The following is a 12,463-nucleotide window of genomic DNA, read 5'->3' as shown; positions in this document are numbered from 1 at the left end:
CTTAGCTGGAAGAGGTGCAGAAAACATTCACAGATTTTGCTAAGACTGGAGGGCTTGAGTTATAAGGAGAGACTGTATGGGTCGTAACTGATGTCCCTGGGGCGAAGGAGACTGAGGCGTGACATGACAGAGATTTATATCATCACGAGGAACAAAGAAAATATGGATCGGTCACATTTGTTTTCCAAGAGAGTGGAGACTAAACGCTGGACCACTCGGGGTTAAAGTGAGAGAGAGAATTTTAAATGGGACCTGAGGGGAAGGATTTTCACACGGTGTGTATATGGACCGAGATGCCAGAGGAAGTGTTAGACCCTGGTGCAAGTGCAATGTTTAAAAGACATTCAGACAGGTACAAAATTGGGAAGGTTTGCAGAGATATGGACCAAACGCGGGCAAATAGGAATACTTCAGGAAGGCTCCTTTGTCGGCATAGATGAATTGGACCGAAGGATCTGGTTATGTGCTGTTTTGATCCGAACTGATTCTTTCTAGAAACATGCTTGACGGAGCCTTCAAAGCTCGGTATTTCATCTAGGGAAGCAGTTTCAATGGCCAGGGTCTTTGGTGTCTGTTGATTATTCATAGTAAATATTAATCAGCTGATGTGACACTCTCTGGTAAGCAATATCCTCCAACATTATAGTCTCCTGCATTCTCTGTCATTTGTCCATGATACTTATTTAAATATGTCTAACGTTATTTTGCCACAGGGATCTACATTTAAATCTGCCTGTCAACGGAGTCAATCAAAAGAGAAATCCTACACTCATATTTTGATAAGGATTGAAATGTTTCGAACATTGGTTGTTAGGTCAGGATCTGATTGCTAAAACGGAGAGGATGATTAAACATGGAATAGATGGAAATGCGCACATAAGAAGTAGTCTGAAGTATACATTTAGGAGCCCAATGCTGTGTGAGCTTCTGAATGTATTTTAACACTGGGATAGTGACATTATGTAATTCAAAACAGGCAACTGTGGACATTGAGTATGAACTTCATTTGCATATTGCATTTATATTTACAATGAAATAAGCTACAATAATAGCGGAAAATCGTGGATAGCAAGGAAAGCTAAGTTGATCCATACAATCGAGGGGAAAATGTGAGTGGAGCTCAGCGGGCCGAAAGGCAAACATTATTTTGTACTTGATTAACAATATGCTGAAAAAGTTAAAAGAAGTAGCTGCGGAAAGAACAGAGCTTCAATTTTGACTTTCAAAAACACCTCGACTCTGGAGCGTTTGCAGCCGACTGGGAAAATGCAGAGGACAAACCAAAATCAAGGAAGGAGGGAGATAAAATTCAGAAACACCGAGACAATCAACCTCGCGAATGCCTTCTGGAAAACGAGGTCTCCCATCATTGAAGAAGCAGTCGCGAGACATTGAGAAAATCAAAATGAAATTTAACAACGTCAACATTGTTTTGTTTTTGAAAAATAACGTGCTGGAAAACCTACTGTTAAAATTCCAGCAATGCGTATATCGGAAATGCAGTGGAGTTAGTGGATTTGAATTTGCAAAAGGCATTCGATAAGATGCCAAATAAAACAAAAATACTTCATTTGATGAAAGGTCGTACCAGTCGGGAGATATGACATGTAACTTAGGTTAGAATCATCACGACTGCGTAACTGTAATATTGACAAATGCTACGTTGTACAGAGAGCTGAGCCGGTGACTCAAATATTTACAATCTATACTGACGGCGTTGATGGAAGGGATGGGGTTTACTTCGGTGTGTTTGCTAATGGTGTGTAGATAGACAAGGAAACAAGTCACGATAGTGGACAAAAAGAGATGAACAGTGCGATAGCTATGAAAGCGAGTGGACAAATACGTGGCGGGCAGAGTATAATGTGGAAAATATGAGGGGTTCCAATCCCAGGAGCAAAGGCTAATATTATTGAAATGGATAGAGGCTGCAGGCTATTTCCCTCCAGATTGGTCAGGGTGTCCTCAAAGAGGAAATATTGGTGAATGATATGTATGTATTTCACCATAATAGAGATGCAAATGGAATACTTGTCTTCATTGGGGATGATGTCTAGCTTCAACTATATGGGACTTGGATTAGATCTCTCCTGGAGTAGCCTGTCCAGGTTCCATCATATCACTTAAGGAGACATGCTGTGCATTACTGGCTGTTCAGAATAAGTTCATTGGGTTTAAAGACCTCCCTACCGAGTAATAATTGAACAAATTGTGTCTAGAATCTTTGGAATTTGCAAAAACACGAGCTGATCTCATTGAAACTAGGGGTATTTGGTGGAGGGAGGAGACAATAGAGAGGACAGGAAAATAGATAACGTTTCATGTCGTATGGAACACAGATTGCAATGAGAGATCGTCCATTTAAGAGATGGCTGCGGGTCATTTTTGCAAGAAGACGCGTATCTTCTGGTTCCTGCACCAAGGTTGCTGAGGAGATCAAGCAACTGAATATAGAGAAGGTGTTGGCGGATAGCTGGTTTGGTGGGTTGCAGGTGTAAAGGATAAGGAACATGATCAGGAACGCGGGGTTCCGGCCTCGATCATATTAGCAACAGGGATCTGAGGAGCCCCGAAGTGTGAAACGGCTTCAAATGAGAATTGTGAATCCTGCGTCTTATATTCTTGTGTTCTTAATGCACAGTAAATTCGCAGGTGCTTTAAAGTAGTCTATAAAAATAATTTGCGTACTGCCAGTTGACAGAGAGGAAAATGCAAACTGTTTTATTTCAAAGGAGCTTCATGACACAAGGTGGGCGGTCTACTTCCACTTGCGCGATGCAAATATTACCCACGAAATGAAATGGTCGGTTGTTCATATTGAACTATCGTCGTCGATCTCTTCACCGCGTTCTTGATCCTCCTGGTTTGTAATTAACGGCTGCAAGTTGTGAACCCGGCTTCCTGTGAATTGGGAACATTTCGCAGTTAGTCGGTGAGCTGGAAATGCTATTGATGGGGAGGAGTAGGAGAAAAGAAGTTATAATCTATTCAATATAAAAGCCAAATTTTACTCTGTATCGTTCATTATACTAGATTAATTAAGTCCACGATTCCGTTAGCTTTCCAACCTCCTATAAGTTCCCGAAAGCATGTTTACTGCGGTTGACATTTCACAGGTGTGAAATTACACATCACGCTCCGCGCCAACTGCGCCATGTTGGATTGTCCAGTTCAATAAATCCGACATTCTTCTCTTTTGTCGGCAGATTAACTGGGAACTACGCAGGATAGGAACTATTGGTCGTTACCCGAAAGGGTATTCCAGACAAGGAATTAGTGGCGGAATGGGGCATAGAATTCTGTGAGACGGCATTGGGTCAATGTGACGAGTGACCTCCGGGTATGTCGTACGAATAATGCGAGAAAATGGGAGCTCCTGCATTGGTTATAATGGACTTAAACCCAGATGTACTTTGCTTTTGTGACACGACGCTTTTGCTCAACGATGTGGTATGCATCTCCAGACCACCACCTATGGATAATAGATATAGATGGTACTCCGGTAATATTTATTATATCTCAGGAAAACGATTCCTGAAATAAATCCATTCTTGATAAGAAAATACATCGTTACGATCTATATTCGTTTAAAACGTCAGCGGGCACATTGAACATGGATTGCAACATGTCCCTTTGTTCACAAAAACTTCCTAGTTGCAAAAACAGCCACACTCGATAAAAAAAAAACAGCTTGTTTCACATTTCAAAAAAAGACCCGCACATACAAAAAACTTCTGAAATATAGACGCATCTCAATATAGATGTATCAATGTGGATAATTCAGGCTGAAACGATTTACTTTGGGAAATGGAACAGTGGAAATTGTGCTGTCATTCGGCTCCAGTGAAACGTGTTCTTTCATGACGTCTTCTGTGGGGTTTTCACTTTGTCCCTATTTCGCGTTTTCATCTCTTGCAGATGATCCGAAATTTGAGGGAGACGAGATGCAGTGTGAGGTGAAATGTCAAAGATTTTAAGGGGGTACTGACAGAAGCGATGTGTTTCACGTTGACAAGGAGACTGAGAACTTGCAGTCTAAACTAAAGAGGACAGTCTGAATCGAGGCATAGGATGAGAGGAATATCTAGCTCGGTGTATATAGAACTATTGAAACATAGAAAAATACAGGCCCTTCGACCCACCATGTTGTGCCGACCTTCAACCCACTCCTAAGAATATCTAACCCTTTCCTCCCACATATCCCTCTATCTTAAATTCGTCCATATACTTATCTAACAATCTCTTGAACTTGACCAACGTATCAGCCTCCACCACCACCCCAGGCAGCGCATTCCAGGCACCAACCACTCTCTGGGTGGAAAACCTCCCTCTCACGTCTCACTTGAACTTCCCACCCATTACCTTAAAGCCATGACCTCTTGTATTGAGCATTGGTGCCCTGGGAAAGAGGCTCTGGCTGTCCACTCTATTCTTCTTAATATTTTGTACACCTCTATAATGTCTCCGCTCATCCTCCTTCTCTCCAATGAGTAAAGCCCTAGCTCCTTTAGTCTCTCCTCATAATCCATACTCCCTACTCCAGGAAGTATCCTTGTAAATCTCCTCTGCACCCTTTCCAACACCTCCACATCCCTCCTATAATGAGGCGACCAGAGCTGCTCACAGTACTCTAAGTGTGACCTAACCAGAGTTTTGTAAAGCTGCATCATTACTTCACATCGTTACTCTCGTGTTAGATGCAGCAAGACACGTCCGGGTAGTGAGTAAAGAAACACGGAGGAGGGGTTGGTAGCATTGATTAGAAGCTCAGAGTAGGAAAGCAAGTAAGTTACGGTGAACGTTGAAAAATCATTTCTTCGGCAACAAATGTGTCCGATGTAGCATATTTTACAAAACATGTTTATTGTCGCATTTCGAGAGGCAACACAAACAACACAGGAAAAAGTGTGCATGGAGTTTAAGACCACAAAGGGCACAAGGCCCTTAACCTGTCGGGCAGCATTGACCCCTGTCAACCTGAACGACTTTTAGTCGAAGACAATGTGCCATAGTCATTTCAAAACACTGGATGCCTGACAAGTGTGTCTGGGGAAATCCGTTGTCTAACATAAAGGCATGCCGAGGCAGAACTCATTCGATAGTTACATTGTACCACAAATTTGAAGCGAGCAATGTTCCACTTAACAATAAGATAAATCAATGTGCCCGTCAGTTTGTTCTACCAGAAAAAAACAAGTTTCTGGTTCTCCATTATCTAGGCAAGTAAACTATCTTTTCTTATATTTCTTGCACAATGAACGAAAGAAACTCTTCTCACTTGAACATTTGATCTCTGGTAACTTCTTAATCCTTACCTTTTCTTTCCCAAATATATCCAGATTTCCTGTAGCGATTTACTACGAAGAGTCCGATCACGATAAAAAGTATCACGCCAACAGAAAGACCAATCATCCCTTTCCGGTTCATGGTTCCTGCAAAGTAAAAGGTTGAATAAAATAATGAAATCTTCTTATGAAAATTGGAAGTCACAGTTGTGAGGTTTGCATACGTTAACCTCCAGCTAGAATACTCCCTACTCAGTAACACACACACACACACACACACACACACACACACACACACACAAACACACACACGTACATGGATTGGAAAGCGCAATTTCTCGTTTCGGACTGAGAGGGAATAGGAAGGATTGCAAATGTATAGTCGTACGTTGCAGTACGTGTGGGTGAATGGATGGAAGTATGGGACGTGGAAGTCTGTAGGGTTGGATGGTTTGTGCATGTACAAACGAACAATGTCTGGATGAATGGACATGAAATTATGAGGATGTAATTCCCCATTGTAGGAAGGATGTGGAGGTTATGGAAAAGGTGCAGAAGAGGTTCACCAAGATACTGCCTGGATTCGACCGTATGAGCTACAAAGACAGGCTGGATAATCTTAGGTTGTTATTTTCAGAGCGTCGAGGCTGAGAGGAGACCTGATAGATGTTTTTTTTTAATTAGAGAGGCAACGATAGGGTAGGCATTCAGAATCTGTTCTCCAGGGTTAAAATGTCAAACACCAGCGGACATGTTTTTAAGGTTAGAGCCGGGGGGTGGTTGGATAGTTTAAAGGCGACGTGAGAGACAAGTCTTTTTACGCAGAGAGTGAAAGGTGCCTGGAATGTGTTACCAGGGTAGTACTGGAACTTTGGTTGGGTTTAAGAAGCTTTTAGATGGACACATGAATATGAAAGGAATGGAGGGATATGGATGATAAACAGGAGGAGATATGTAGGACAAATCGGCGTCAAGATCGGCAAAACATCATGGTGCGGTATGCCCTGTCCAGTACTTACTTTTGTATGTTCTATGTGTGGATGGGTACATGAATGGATGGACCGCTGAATGACAGGACGTGTTATGTGGATGCGTGGACTGTACGTATGTAGGTGTGTGCATGGATGGATGGATGAATGGATACATGGATGGGAGAATGTATCTATGACTGCGTCGATCTTCGGATGGATGGAGAGATGGTTGGAAGGATGGATCAATCGATGCCTACATGACTGATATTTCAATGGATGTTTTGAGAGACTGGTGTGTCAGTCGACAAATGTGCAGCTGGACCACTTTTTCATGTTATATGCAAAAACCAAACAGCATTCTCACATTGACTGATAAATGGCAATTACCATCCGAGCTTCAAGAATGTCAATAAACTATAATTTCTGACACGATGGAGTATAGTTGCCCGCACTTCATTGTGAATGACATTGCTATGTAAGAGCCACCAAAACATCAGCATCCTGGTGTTTGCCGTTTACCATTTATTGACACGAAGAGACAACGTAAGTACCGTTGTTACAAGAGAAGCTATGTATCCTGCGGTGAGCCACGCAGTCCCTAGCGCTGCAATGCTTCATTATTAAATTAGATCGTCAATTAAGAACCAAATACATGAGGGACACATCCCTCCCCGCCTCAAGAAGGCAAGATCTATCACAAAATATCCCCAACATCCGGGCCATGTCATCTCCTCGCAGCTACCATCCGGTAAAAGGTACAGAAGCCTGAAGTCTAACACGACCAGGTTCAGGAGAGCTACTTCCTTTCAACCATTCGGCCCTTGAACCAACCTGCGCAGCCCTAGTTACCACCTCAGTGCAGCAACACCATTGCCACTTTGACCACTTTGCACTATAATGAAATTTTATTTGTTCTAATTGTATTCTTTCTCGTGAAAATTGTGAGTATTTTATAATTTAAGTTTTGGGAATTTTGTGTATCTGATGCTATGTGCCTGTGATGCTGCCGCAAGTAAGTTTTTCATTGCACCTGCTCCTACGTGTACTTGTGCATGTGACACTTTGGCTTTGATTTATATTGAAACACTCTCCACTTAACTAAAAAAAAGGGCTGACCTAGAACTATCAAGAAGCTTGTCCCCATCCATAATAATTCAGCCCGCTTGTGTTGTTCTTATGTAGCATGCTAAGCATTCTTTCCCTCCACCAGCGGCCTTCAGTGACTGAAGTGTGCGCCATTCATAAAATGCACTGCAGTTAATCGTCAAGATTCCTCTGAAACCATCTCATGAAGCTGTGCTTCAACTTATAGGAAATACCAGAGTAGTAGATACCACAGCCCCACCTGCAGGTTCCTCTCATTGACTCAATCTATACTGACTCGGAAATATACTGCCAGTATTTCTTACTTGCTGGGTCTAAACCCTGGAATTCCCCATATTCCGATAGCACTCTGCAAAATGTCCACTCGTTCAACCACACAGATGAACACCACCTTCGGTACCACCATCTCAGAGATGGAAGATGAAAGCTGGAATTGCGAGTGATGCCCAGATTCCAGAAAATCAATAAACAAACTAATAAGAAAATCAAATCTAAAATCAAGAAACACGTGTAAATCTCCAAGTCACGGACCCGGCTTCATCCCTCTCGAACATACAGCTGGAAGATTTTCAATGGATCTTCGTTCTCACTTAATTTAAAATAAATGTTGGGCAAGCTACGATGGAGCAGACGATTTATAATTGCCGGGTGAATGAAATGGTTTTAAATCACTGAAGCACTCAGAAGATAACAGATAATCTTCCCACCATGGTAAATGGAATGAAAAATAACACCAAATTGAATAACTGAACATATGATATAAAGATTTGGATGAGTACCTGCGGAATTTCGTCTTCTAGTTAAAGGTGTATCTGTACAGGGAAGAGAGACACACTTTGAGCTGAACGTTTTTAAACATGCAAGTACCATTTTGAGAACATCCCGTGCTTGAAAATGGAAGTCACATTCACAATTCCACTACGTTAACGACTGCATGAATGCGAGTGCACTTCACCTTATTCAAGCCCCCCTCAGACCCGTGTCTTTGTCAAGTGATGCACAGTTATATTAATGTTGACAATATTTAAGTCAGGGAGAGACGTGGCGATAACAGGCCTTTCAGCCCACTGAGTCCCGCATTTAGTCTCAGTTTATTATTCTCCCAACATTCCTGTCAACTGCACAACCCCGCCATATTCTACCATGCGCCTGGGAGAGGTTACAGTGGCCAATTGACACACCAACCCTTTGGGTTATGGGAAGAACCGGGAGGAGCTTGAGGAAACCCACGCCGTCACAGGGAGAACGTGCAATCTGCATACACTGTTAGCATCACACGCCAAGGTTCAAACGATCTCTGGCCCTACTAGGCAGCGGCTCTTCTACCTGAGCCACTCAGCCGGCCCATTGTCGTCCGGAGAAAGTGTTCACGCACACCTACCCTACCCCAATGAGGTTAAATCTATCAATTATTTTGTTGGAAATAAGTAGAGCCACGATGGACGGTCTAAACTATCATGGCAAACCGTGGAAACCAGAGAATGAGGTGAGGAAGTGGAGGGATTGAAGGGCCATTGGAGACTATGACGATAAAAGCAGGGCAGAGTTCATGAACACGGTGGGACAGATGGGCTGAAAGATTTTTCGGCCAATGCAAGGAGTCGTACAGGTATGACAGATGAACTTAGAACCTGGATTGTTACATGGAACTATGATGTGGTAGCCACTGGTGGGTGAGAGAAAGGTTGGACAGGCAGTAGAATGCTCCAGGGCTCAGGTGTTTTAGACCTAATTTCGTCTTCTCGTGTGAACACATATGAGAGAGTGGAGAGAAAGAGAGAGAGAGGAGGGAGAGATAGAGAGAGGAAGGGGAGGAGAGGGAGTGGCGAGAGATGGAGGTTCAATAGAAGGATTGGGAACAAAGAATCTTACTCAGCGTAATGTGGGACTTTGTAATGAGTCGTGCTGGCATTAAGAAATTCAAATAGTTTCGTCGTGGCAGTATGCAGCTGAGCCAGCTTTACAGCCCTGAGAACACCCTGCTATTTAATAGCACGGAAGAAATAGACAGGAATATTCTGATGGGCAAAATATTTTGCGATACTCTGTCAGGGACAGTCCGGTGAATTGTACAAACTTCAACTCCGACCATCGCGGACCTGGTGGTTTTGGTGATTGTGAAAGACAGCAGGAATCTGAAGGAATTAAAATAATCGATTGCATATTGGAAAAGTAATAGATTTCTGGACAGAAAATTAGCCATAAAACCTAAGCCATATCTAGGCAGGACGAAGAAATGGATTAAAAGGTGTCTCACAGGATAACTGTCTGCAATAACTCCGGACACAAACAACTGCAGAAGACTCTGATGCAGGAAGTTGAAGAATGACTTGCCGCATCAATCCCCGTCCATGTTTAGCTAGAGCGGGCAAGTTCTAAATACATGTGCCGGGAAATGGAAGAACTCACCGGGTCAGGCAGCTCCTGCAGAGGGAAATGGGCATTCAACGTTTCGGGTCTCCCAGTCCAGATGAAGGGGCTCGACTCGAAACTTCGACGTCCATTTCCATCTGCATATGTTGCCTTACCCGCTGATTTTCTCCAGCAGTACGGTTTATTTGGCTCCAGATTTTAACATTTGTTGTCTCTTGTGTCTCCAGCAAAATACAAGCCGTGAGGTCAGTTAACTGAAGAGTTAATGTGACCTGTTTGAAGCTACGTCGTGAATCCTTCTGTTGTTTGAACGAATCGCGATTAATAAATAATATATTTATTTGGGAAAAATCATTGTCTGTTTTGTTTTAGTATCTGCATTTAGTTGGAAACACTAGTTTAACTTCGTTTACACCGAACAATATCATTTAGTGGCGATTTAGACACTTACTAACTTGGTTCAAATGAGACCGCTATCATGCATTGTCCGGGAGGAAGCAGTGTGGTGGGTCGGAATGTTGTCATGAAATCACTACAGATCCGCCAACTCTCCCCATCGGGCCCGTTGACTGGACCACGCAGCGTCAAGAAAAAAGTATTTTCCAATGTCTCCGCGAATCTCACCTGAGAAAGTCAATTGCAAGGGGTCACTTGCTGATGATTCTATCCACTGGTTTCCCGTCAAGTATGTGTACCGGCAGGAATAAAATCCTTGATCATTCTCTTCCAGCTCCTTGATACTAAAAGTTGCAGAGTTATCCTCGGAATTCAGTTCCACGTGCGTAAGATAAACGCTGTTTCTTAAAAATTCCAGTCGTTTGCTTGTATTGTGTTTTTGTATTGTGCATTTGAAGGTGATGGACTCCCCTTTCTGAAACACGTCATAATCTGGACTCAATGACAATCTCGGTTTTGGACCTGGAGAAAGTTGATGGGAAATAGTTCAATCATTTTATCAAAAGACTGCACGTCCTTGATGGAAAATTAGCATTTTATCAGTGCGATTAATCAGGATGATTTAGTAATGCAACATTTTAACATTACAAAGCGAGTTGCGAGTTGGGCAGGAAAAGACGAAGGGATTGTGAAATGGGATATAACGTACTTTTGAAGAACTCTTGACGAACACAATGTGCGAAAATTCTAGAAACGGAAAAAAAACAAGGAAATACTTGCAATATGGGAAATCCACTGGACATTGACAGAAGAACATGGAAGATAAAACAGGAAAGGGAAGGAATATCTGTGTCAACCATGACTCCAATCGAAATAATCCCATCTGCATGTATTAGGTCTGTAGCCGTCATTCCCTGTCTGCTAATATGCCTTAAACGCTGCTGTCGTGTTTGGATCTCCCTCTCTCCTGGAAGCCCGTTCAGGCACTTACCATTCTTGGTGTAATAAAAAAATGCGTCACTCATCTCTTTAAACTTTCCCCCTCTCAAATTAAGCTATGCCCTGGAGTGTTTTTGATATTTCAATCCTAGGAAAAATACTCTTCCCTATCTATGCTTCTCATAATTTTATATATTTCTGTCCGGTCGCCGATCAGCCTTTCGACGAACAGCTAAGATAAAATATCTTTATTAGCCACATGTACAATGAAACGCATCTTTTGCGCAGAGTGTTCTGGGCGCCAGCCCGCAGGTGTCGCCACGCTTCACGTGCCAACATGGCATGCCCATATCTCCCTATCCCGCAAGTCTGTGGAATGTGGGAGGAAACCCACGCAGGCATGGGGAGAACGCACAAACTCCTTACAAACAGCGGCTGGAATTAAACACGGGTGCTGGCACTGTAATGCCGTGACGTTAACAGCTGCTCTAACCGCACTGCTACCGTGCCTGCCCAGTAAATTGCAAAAAAAAAAGAATAATAAGTTGGAGTTTTTGGGCATGGAATAACTTACAGTCAGGCCAAAATGTACAAGGTTTTAGTGATCAATGCAACATTCTTATCAGGTTCTGTCTTTTCCTAATCAGCTGGAGACCAGTGATCTACACCATTAGCTCAGCTGGTGAACAATTTGTTCTAATACAGATTGTGCTGAAGTGGATGCGGAGTAAATTCGCCAAGATGTTCCATGGGAAAGACACTAAACTGAGCAAGAAGTGATGGATTCCTCCGGGTTAGAAATATAAAGTAACAAGTCATCTGTATATAGAGATAACTTATGAATCCCCTGTCCACAAGTGATACCAAAAAAAAGTTACAAAAATACCGAAGGGCAATTGCCAAGGGTGTGCGTATGTGTGTGAGGAGATTTAAAAGACTGATCCGGGGAATGAAAGGGTTAACTTATGAGGAGCGCTTGATGGCTCTGGGCCTGTACTTGCTGGATGAGGTGGTATGTCATTGAAACCTACCGAATATTCAAAGGCCTGGATAGAGTGGACGTGAACAGGACGTTTCCAGTGGGGGGAAAGTCTCGGACCACAGGGCACAGCCTCAGAATAGAAGGACATCCCTTTTGAACAGAGATGAGGAGGTTTTTTTAGGTTGACGGTGGTGAATCTGTTGGAATTCATTGCCACGGACGGCTGTGGCGGCCAAGCCATTGGGTATATTTAAAGCGGAGGTTGATAGTTTCTTGATTAGCAAGGGCGTCAAAGGTTACGGGGACAAGGCAGGAGAGGGAAAACTAAATCAGCCATGATCGAATGACGGAGCAGACTTGATGGGCCGAATGGGCTAATTCTGCTCCTACGTCTTCTGGTCTTATGGTATTAT

The 12,463-nt window shown here is 42.9% G+C and overlaps 1 protein-coding gene across 7 annotated transcripts in view; it reads right to left on the bottom strand.

Annotated features, from left to right (window-relative positions):
• Nucleotides 1-2,700: 2,700 nt before the first annotated feature.
• LOC127566436 (immunoglobulin superfamily member 1-like) overlaps nucleotides 2,701-12,463 on the bottom strand; it is a 70,159-nt gene continuing 60,396 nt past the window's right edge. For all 7 annotated transcript variants that reach the window (XM_052008846.1, XM_052008844.1, XM_052008843.1 and 4 more), the window contains exons 16-19: nucleotides 10,358-10,651; nucleotides 8,140-8,172; nucleotides 5,316-5,432; nucleotides 2,701-2,901 (exon numbers count right to left, since the gene is read on the bottom strand). In XM_052008846.1, the coding sequence (XP_051864806.1) occupies nucleotides 2,813-2,901; nucleotides 5,316-5,432; nucleotides 8,140-8,172; nucleotides 10,358-10,651 (533 nt within the window). In that variant the 3' untranslated portion in view covers nucleotides 2,701-2,812. The remainder of the gene's footprint in view (nucleotides 2,902-5,315; nucleotides 5,433-8,139; nucleotides 8,173-10,357; nucleotides 10,652-12,463) is intronic.

This window comes from Pristis pectinata, chromosome 41 (genome assembly GCF_009764475.1).
Source record: "Pristis pectinata isolate sPriPec2 chromosome 41, sPriPec2.1.pri, whole genome shotgun sequence".
Lineage (NCBI taxonomy): Eukaryota > Metazoa > Chordata > Chondrichthyes > Rhinopristiformes > Pristidae > Pristis > Pristis pectinata.
Note: the sequence above shows the minus strand (reverse complement) of the source record. Positions and strands in the feature narration are given on the sequence as shown.